The 9,952-nt window shown below is 45.3% G+C and overlaps 1 protein-coding gene across 3 annotated transcripts in view; it reads right to left on the bottom strand.

Annotated features, from left to right (window-relative positions):
* Positions 1–3,190: 3,190 nt before the first annotated feature.
* RAB5A (RAB5A, member RAS oncogene family) overlaps positions 3,191–9,952 on the bottom strand; it is a 55,722-nt gene continuing 48,960 nt past the window's right edge. For all 3 annotated transcript variants that reach the window (XM_077268884.1, XM_077268887.1, XM_077268885.1), the window contains exon 6: positions 3,191–4,279. In XM_077268884.1, coding sequence (XP_077124999.1) covers positions 4,164–4,279 — 116 coding nt within the window. In that variant the 3' untranslated portion in view covers positions 3,191–4,163. The remainder of the gene's footprint in view (positions 4,280–9,952) is intronic.

Below are 9,952 nucleotides of genomic sequence, written 5' to 3'. Positions count from 1 at the left end.
TTGTCCCGCAAAAGACAAGCCCTCACATGGCCATATTGATGGAAAAATTATGGCTCTGGAAAGAAGGGGAGCGATAAACGAAAGCGGAAAAAGCTCCAGGAGTGAAGGGGTTTAGAAACATGGATATGGACATATCTATGGAAATAGACACAGATATATCTGTATGTATCTATCTATCTATTATCTATCTATCCATCCCATATCTATTATCTATCTATCTATCTAATTCCATCTATCTATCTATCTATCTATCTCATATCTATCTATCTACCTATCTATCTGTGTGTAATGGAGTGTGGGTTGAACAAATGTAAAAGATGAGGTTGGACAAATGACATCACAAATCTTTTTGAAGATAGAGGAGGGAGGGGTTTGGAGTTGGAGGTTCGGGCTTAGAGGCCTGTGCAAAGCATCATGCAACTTGTAGTATTAGAGCACAACAAGTCAGGAGAAAGGAAGTTGGCGATTAACCCCATGAGAGCTGGATTTAGCACTGAAGATGTGCTGCTACAGCATGATAAAAGGTAATATTGCTAAAATAAACACTGTGGATATTTTCAGTGGCACATAATAGCAAGATTTGTGAAAAAAAAAAAAGTTATAGTAGTGGACAACTTTTTTTTTAAAAAAAATTCAAACTAAACAAATAAAAATATTTTGCCACTAAAGATGTTTTATGTAAAAGCTGAAGTAAAAAAGAAAAATTTATAACACGGGATAAACACCATAATAAAAAAAAAAAACACACCAAAAATTGTAAAAAATTATCTAAAAGTTATATAGAACAAAAATGGTATAACTGAAAACCATCTTGTCCTGCAAAGAACATGGCCTGTCATATTCAAATTTTTACTATGTGTGGCCCATTTACCCGGCTGAGTTTGAAACACCTGGTGTAACCTATATACCGTATATACTCGAGTATAAGCCGAGTTTTTAAGCACTTTTTTTGTGCTGAAAACGCCCCCTTGGCTTATACTTGAGTGAGGGTACTGAACATGGAGGGGAACGGCAGCGGAGGGGCAGCGGAGGAGCAGCGGTGAATATTCATTTTTCTGTAATAGCGTACACAGTGGTCCGAACCGCCGGCTTCGTGCAGCGGCCGGGCGGTCACGTGTCCCCGCTACTTAAAGAGAAATTAAAATTCACCTCTCTCCACTCCCATAGGCATGGAGAGAGGTGAATATTCATTCCCTTAAGTAGTGGGGACATGTGCAGGGCAGTATTTGCCACTAGGCACTTGAGGGCACGTGCCTAGGGCGGGACAATGCGGGGGGCGGCACCTTGAGCAAGGTTGTTTTTTTTTTTTAAATTTAAGTCGCGGGTCACCTACCGACCGATCGCCCCCCAGCCCTTCCCGGCCGCTGGCCTCCCACCCACCCTCCTTGAAGACGTCATACTCACCCTGCTCCAGCGATTCCTGGTCTCAGCATCTGCAGCTCGTCCTGAGTGAGCGGTCACGTGGTACCGCTCATTAAGGTCATGAATATACGCATATTCATGACCTTAATGAGCGGTATCACAGGACCGCTCATGCAGGAAGGTGCTGCGCCGGGAGTCGGGACAGAGCCAGAGGGATGTCGGCGCGGCCGCGCGGTGTGGGAAAGAAAGGTGAGTATGAGGGACGCGGGACATGGGAGGGGGGGATGAATGAGGATGGTAAGCGGCGCCATGTAAGGCGGGAGCGGGGGGGGGTAGTTTGAGAGATGAGCCATGTATACAGGGAGGGGGAATATGAGCCATGCATACAGGGAGGGGGAATATGAGCCATGCATACAGGAGGGGGAATATGAGCCATGCATACAGGGGGGGGGGGGGGAATATGAGCCATTCATACAGGGGGGGGGGGAAATATGAGCCATGCATACAGGGGGGGGGGAATATGAGCCATGCATACAGGGGGGGGGAATATGAGCCATGCATACAGGAGGGGGAATATGAGCCATGCATACAGGAGGGGGGGAATATGAGCCATGCATACAGGAGGGGGGGAATATGAGCCATGCATACAGGAGGGGGGGAATATGAGCCATGCATACAGGAGGGGGGGGATATGAGCCATGCATACAGGAGGGGGGGATATGAGCCATGCATATGGGATGGGTGGGAGATGAGCCATGCATACAGGAGGGGGGGTCATTATACAGTATGGAGCATCATGTGTGGCCATTATACAGTATTGAGCATCATGTGGGATCATTATACAGTATGGAGAACTGTGTGGTCATTATACGGTATGGAGCATCATGTGGGGCCATTATACAGTATGGAGCATCATGTGTGGCCATTATACAGTATGGAGCACTGTGTGGCCATATTTTTTTTTTGTTTATATTGTATATGAAACAGCGTGATCAGCAGTGCTAAATGGCTGTGGTTGGGACGTGGATATGGGTGTGACTAGTGGTGAAATGGGTGTGGTCAGAGGCGTGGCCTAAAATTTGCCGTGCTCCGGAAATGTTATACCTCCTTCCCTTCATCAAAAGTTGGGGGGTATGGTACCGCATTTGCCAGATCACAGCAAGTGCTGCAAATCCCATAGGGAATGAATGAGGCCGAACGCAGTGTTGCTGTAAGTGATCCGTTACGCGGCAGATTCAGAAAAACTGCAGGATCTGCTGCAAAAGGCTACTTTCACATCAGCGATTCTTGCCGAAGTCACTGCCGATAGTGTCATACTCACAAAAGGGGGAGGCAGCACTAAAAGTGCCTAGGGCAGCAGAAACTCTAAATACGGCCCTGGACATGTGATCGCCCGGCCTGATGAGGGGACCATGCATGCCAGTATGGGGATGAGGGGGCCATGCATACCAGGATAGGGATGAGCCCGTGCATACCAGGATGGGGGTGGGAAGGCCATGCATACCAGGATAAGGATGAGGAGCCATGCATACCAGTATGGGAATGAAGAGGCCGTGCATACCAAGATGGGGATGAAGGGACAATGCATACCCGGCTTATACTTAAATTAGTTACTCATCTTTTACTCAGGTTGGCTTATACTCGAGTATATACAGTAATCATCAATCCCTCCATACTTGAGAACGCAGAATATTTGGAGCCACATGTAAATGGCAAAGTTACAGCGAATTTTACCCATTTATGATGAGAAAACCCCTTTAAATATGGAACTGCTTGGATCATTTATATCAGATGATGTTTAATACAAGTAGACATGATACCATCCAGATAGAGGAAAAAAACATTAGCTTTTTATTTCATCATTTTAGTAACTGTACAATTTTAACCAAATCTTACAAGTAACAGAACATATTAAACATAAATGAAGACTACAATCCAGTACCCTATTTACAATACAATTTTACCATCCAATTTTAAGATAACTAAATGGAGTACACATAATTGTTAGAACATTGTATTTGTATTGGGCAAAGACAAAACAAAAAAGATAAAACCCCATAAAAGCAGAATTAACGGATACTAAAGTTCTTTTGTGAAGGCAAAAAAATGTAACATCTCAAATCACTTTAGAATAATAGCTGACAAGTTTAGCATGATTTTAAGGAGTTGCTCTTGAAATAAAATGGCAAACTATTCCCCAAAGAGCTAATAAAACCAGTATTGTATTTCCCAATCTCCTATTAAGAAGCAGAACTATTAGTGGATGATAAGTTATACAGTAAGAAGCGGAATGTACATTTTAGCAGAGGAGGCGACGTTTAATGAATACTGTGAAGAGGCTGAACCCATTTCCTATTATACTTTACTCATTAAAAATCAATTGCTTCAAACGAACCATTTAAAATGTGCCCAAAGGGTTAATGATCACCATTATAAATTAGTCGGGCCCGGAATTCATCACTGATAAAAAGTTAGGAATTTCATTTGCTAACATTTGGCGACAGGTTTTCTTGCGTGTATCTGCGACAAGACGACATTTTATCTGCTTTTAGAAATTAATGCATGCATGTTAAAAACCAGATTCAGCACTTAAAAGAACTCGGGGAGAGACAACACTGCAAGTCTCTTCAGCGGTGGAAAGTTCCACTGGGCCACGTTATTGAATCTATTGCCAGGGGGACTTCCAACGCATTGCGCTGAAGGGTCGCCACCGAGGTGAGAAAAAAGGGTTAAACACTCAATTGTTATTTTAACAATTAGGAAGCAAGAGAATATCAATAGTTTTAAAAGTACATGAAGGCTTAGTTACTACAGCATTGACTTTTGCTAGGCTGTGCGCTTTCGGTAAGATCTACTCCCCGTCCTCTGACAGTGTTGCCTCCGCCAGTCTGTGGTTCCGTCTTGGGAAGCTTTTTGGCTTTAAAACAAGAAAAGAAAAAAAAAGTATTAAGAATAATAAGATTGACAATTTAATATAAACCAGTATACACTCACACACCTCTAGATAACCCTCCTCCACCACCCCTTCTATGCTGTATGCAACCAGAGAAGAGTCAGATCGACTGGTCTTGAATAGGAAAGATTCTCCATAATCCTGCAATTACCGTGAATGAGCTCGTCATACATTAAAGGGAATCTGTCACCCCAAAAATGGTATATTAGCTAAGCCCACCAGCATCAGGGGCTTATCTACAGCATTCTGTAATACTGTAGATAAGCCCCCGATGTAACCTGAAAGATGAGAAAAAGAGGTCAGATTATACTCACCCAGGGGCGGTCCCGGTTCGTTTCATGTCCGATGGGCGTCGCAGTCCGGGTCCAGCGCCTCCCATCTTCATACGATGACGTCCTCTTCTTGTCTTCCTGCCGCGGCTCCTGTGCAAGCGTACTTTGTCTGCCCTATTGAGGGCAGAGCAAAGTACTGCAGTGCGCAGGCGCTGTGCCTCTCTGACCTTTCCGGGCGCCTGCGCACTGCAGTACTTTGCTCTGCCCTCAACAGGGCAGACAAAGTACGCCTGCGCCGGAGCCACGGCAAGAAGACAAGAAGAGGACGTCATCGTATGAAGCTAGGAGGCACTGGACTGCGACGCCCATCGGACCGGACCACAGCGGTACCGGCCCTGGGTGAGTATAATATAACCTGTTTTTCTTACCTTTCAGGTAACATCGGGGCTTAGCTACAGCATTACAGAATGCTGTAGATAAGCCCCTGATGACGGTGGCCTTAGCTAATATACGATTTTTGAGGTGACAGATTCCCTTTAATTTAGCCGTGGGAATAGGTTTCCAATTACCTGATGTACGAGCACAACGCTTGTTCAATCAGGTGATATCTTTTTCTGCAGCTCAATATATCATTGTTCTCGGCAGCCGCATCCAGTGTAATCAGGACCTGTGCTGCCGAGAACAATGGCATCCTAGGCGCACTGAAGATCCATTAGATTGTCCAGTGTGCAACAAACAAGGATGCAGTCTACCTGCGTAAACAGGCAATTAAAACATCCAACAAGTTGCCGATTGGTGCTGCCTATTTAGGTGCAAACACACAATTATACAGTGGCATGTAAACGTTTGGACACCCCTGGTCAAAATTATTGTTATTGTGAACAGTTAAGCAAGTTGAAGATGCAATTATCTCTAAAAGGGCAAAAGTTATAAGGATAACATGTTTACTTTGTATTTTAGGCAAAAAAAAGATGACAACAAATATGGTCATTAGTGATAAAAGAATGTGGTTGGATAAGGTGTTATCTGAGCATACTTGGGTGCTAACTGGTGTCTTCGGCGTGCTCGAAAAATAGGTTTGTGTCTCCGCTCCTGCATATCTTGTGGCTGCTCGACAGCCACGAGGCATGCAGGTGCGGGGACGTGAGCATATTTTTCGAGTACGCCGAGGACACTCGGATAGCACCCGAGCATGCTCAATCAACACCTTATCCAATCACACTCGTTTATCACTAATTGTCATTTTTTACATTTTAAAAAATACAAAAAGGAAAATGGGCCAATACAAAAGTTTTAGCACCCTGCATGGCTAGTACCTACTAATACCCCCTGTTGCAAGCATCACAACTTGTAAAGGTTTTTTGCAGCCATCCAAGTCTTTCCAATCTTGCTTGAAGGAGTTTCATCTATTCTTCCTTGGAAAATTCTTCCAGTTCTGTGAGATTCCTGGGTAGTCTTGTATGCACTGCTATTTTGAGGTCTAGCCCCAGATTTTCAGTGATGTTCACGGTTGACAAGATGTTTTTTTTTCCTGAAATTCTGTGCCCTTTTTTCTCCACATATACCTTTGATCATAGTGGCCAAAGAGTTCTAGTTTAACCTCATCGGTCCACAGGACTTGTTTCCAGAACGCATCAGGCTTGTTTAGATGTCCTTTTGCATTATACGGACGTTGAATTTTACAGTGAGGATGCAGGAGAGGTTTCTTCTGATGACTCTTCCGTGAAGGCCGTATTTGTGCAGGTGTCTCTGAATAGTAGAACAATGTACCACAACTCCAGAGCCTGCTAAATATTTCTGAAGGTCTTTTGCAGTCAAGTGCGGGTTCTGATTTGCCTCTCTAGCAATCCTACGAGCAACTCTCAACTCAACTATTGCCTGGCCTTCCAGACCTTATCGTGACCTCCATTGTTGTATATATATGGAAATGCGTCATCCTTAACTTCAGGGTTTTTAGAGATCATTTAATCTTCAACTTTCTTAACTGTTCACAATAACAGTGATGTTGACAAGGGGTGCCCAAACTTTTACATGCCACTCTATTTGCACCACATTCTTCTACAATGGAACAGTGAACACAGGCTGGTCCTGGCATTGGTCTCGCTTTCTTTCAGCACATGCGCTTTCAGCAGAGCTCATTGTAGATTAGGCTGTACTGTTTGCACTTGCCATCAGATTTATGTTGATTACAGCAGTTTAAAAGTAGCATAAAAGAGCATACAAGTTCCCTCTGGATGGATTTTCCAGGAATAATGATTTTTATAATAACTTACATCAATTAATAATATACTGCTTAAAAAAAAAATAAAAGGAAACACAAACAACACAATGCAACTCCAAGTCAAATTAGACTTCTGAGAAATCAACCTGTCCAGTTATGAAGCAACACCGGTTGTGAATAAATTTCTCCTGCAATTGTGCAACTGAAACAGACAACAGGTAGAAATTAGCAAGACAACCTCTATAAAGAAAGGGTTCTGCAGAGGGGGGACTACAGACCATTTCTCTGTTCTCATCCTTTTTGGCGGTTTTGGCTACTTTTGCATTTTGTCATTGCCCTTACCCTTAGAGGTGCTGTACAGTAGAATGAGGAAGTGTCAACAACACACAGAAGTTGCTCAGGTAGTGCAGCTCATCCAAGATGACACATCAATGTGAGTAGTGGCAAGAATGGTAGCTGTGTCTGTCAGCACAGTCTCCAGAGAATGGAGCAGATACTAGGAGACAGGCCAGACATGGAGGAGGCCATAGGAGGGCAACAACCCAGCAGCAGGAACAGGAGGAGCAGTGCCAGAGCCCTGCAAAATAACCTCCAGCAGGCCACTAACAACCATGTGTCTGCTCAAATTGTCAGTAACAGGACTCCATGAGGGTGGTATGAGGGCCCGACGTTCAGAAGTGGGTGCTGTGCTTACAGCCCAACACCACGCAGGGTGATTGGCATTTGCAGAGAACAAAAGAGATTGGTAGATTTCACATTGGCACCATCTACTCTTCACAGATGACAGTAGGTTCACACTGAGCATATGTGACAGAGGCTGGAGACGCCGTGGAGAACATTCTGCCTGCCTGCAACATCCTCCAGTATGACCAGTTTGGCAGCGGGTTCGTAATGGTGTGTGGGGGGGCATTTCTTTGAAGGGGCGCACAGCCCTCCATGTGCTAGCCAGAGCTACCTTGACTGCCATTACGTAGCGGGATGAGATCATCACACCCATTAGAAGACCATATGCGAGTGCAGTGGGCACTGGGTTCCCTTTGATTCATGATAATACTAGGCCTCATGTGACTGACGTGTGTCAGCAGTTCCTGCATGATGAAGGCATTGATGCTATGAACTGGTTTGCCTGTTCCCCAGACCCGAGTTCAATTGAGCATATCATGTCTTGTTCCATCCACCAATGCCACGTTGCACCACAGACTGTCCAGGATTTGACTGATGCTTTAATCCAGATCTGGAAGGAGATACCTCAAGAGAATATCCGACAGCTCATCAGGATCATTGTAGGGAGGTCATACAGACACGTACATAGAGGCCACACACACTACTGAGCATCATTTCCTTGTCTTGAAGAATTTCCTCTGAAGTTGGATCAGCCTGTAACTTGATTTTCTACTTTCATTTTGAGTTTCATTCCAAATCCAGACCTCCATGGGATATTAGTTGTGATTTACATTGATCATTTTTATGTTTTACTAGATGGTGGCCCGATTCTAATGCATCGGGTATTCTAGAATATGTATGTCCACGTAGTATATTGCCCAGCCACGTAGTATATTGCCCAGTGACGTAGTATACAGCACAGAGCCACGTAGTATATTGCCCAGTGACGTAGTATATTGCCCAGCCACGTAGTATATTGCCCAGTGACGTAGTATACAGCACAGAGCCACATAGCATATTGCCCAGTGACGTAGTATATTGCCCAGTGACGTAGTATACAGCACAGAGCCACATAGTATATTGCCCAGTGACGTAGTATACTGCACAGAGCCACGTAGTATACTGCACAGCTACGTAGTATATTGCCCAGCCACGTATGACACAGGTAAAAAAATAAAAAATAAACATATACTCACCTTCCGCAGGCGCGTTGTAGCTCTGTCGCCTGTGTGGGGTGCAGGCGGCAGCTTCTGGTCCCAGGGTGTGATGACGTCGCGGTCACGTGACCGTGTCGCGGTCACATGACCGTGACGTCACGGTAGGTCCTTGTCGCGCAGGACCTGTGATGATGTCGCGGTCACATGACCGTGACGTCACGGCAGGTCCTTTCCGCGCAGGACTTGTGATGACGTCGTGGTCACATGACCGTGACATGGCAGGTCCTTCTGCCAGACCATCCTTCCCACCGGAACGTGCCGCTTGCATCGCGAGGAGCGGGAAAGGCGGCGTAGGTGAGTATATAATCATTTTTTATTTTTTTTATTATTTTTAACATTAGATGTTTTTACTATTGACGCTGCATAGGCTGCGTCAATAGTAAAAAACTTATAGCAGCGGTAACGGAGTGCGTTACCCGCGGCATAACGCGGTCCGTTACCGCCGGCATTAACCTTGTGTGAGCGGTGACCGGAGGGGTGTATGCGGGCGCCGGGCAGTGAGTGCGGGGAGTAAGGAGCGGCCATTTTCTTCCGGACTGTGCGCGTCGCTGATTGGTCGTGGCAATGGTCGTGGGCGTTTTGCCAAGACCAATCAGCGACTTGGATTCCATGACAGAGGCCGCGACCAATGAATATCCGTGACAGACAGAAGGACAGAAAGACGGAAGTGACCCTTAGACAATTATATAGTAGATTGTTCTCAACACATGTGATGAATAAAGATTTGCAACAGAAATATTTCAGTGATATCTATAGGATGTAGTGTTTTAGGCCATGTTCACACTTTGCGGGTTTTACCGCGGATCCGCAGCGTTTCTGCAGCTGCGGGTCCGCAGCAGTTTCCATTGCGTTTACATTTACATGTAAACCCTATGGAAACCGCAATCCGCTGTGCACATGCTGCGGGAAAAAACGCGCAGAAACGCAGCGGTTTACATTCCGCAGCATGTCACTTTTTTGTGCAGAATCGCTGCGATTCTGCACATATAGGAATGCATTGATCCGCTAACTTCCCGCATGGGGCTGTGCCCACGATGCGGGAAGTAAGCGGATCATGTGCAGATGGTACCCGGGGTGGAGGAGAGGAGACTCTCCTCCAGGCCCTGGGAACCATATTTGTGTAAAAAAAAAAGAAATAAAATAAAAAAATCATGATATACTCACCTCTCAGCGCTGCACGCGGCCGTCCGGTCGCAGGGTTGCTGTGCGAGCAGGACCTGCGGTGATGTTGCGGTCACATGACCGTGACGTCGCGGTCACATGA

The sequence above is a fragment of the Ranitomeya variabilis genome, chromosome 6, assembly GCF_051348905.1.
Source record: "Ranitomeya variabilis isolate aRanVar5 chromosome 6, aRanVar5.hap1, whole genome shotgun sequence".
Classification (NCBI taxonomy): Eukaryota; Metazoa; Chordata; class Amphibia; order Anura; family Dendrobatidae; genus Ranitomeya; species Ranitomeya variabilis.
The sequence above is the reverse complement of the archived record's forward strand: the minus strand, read 5'-3'. Positions and strand labels throughout refer to the sequence as shown.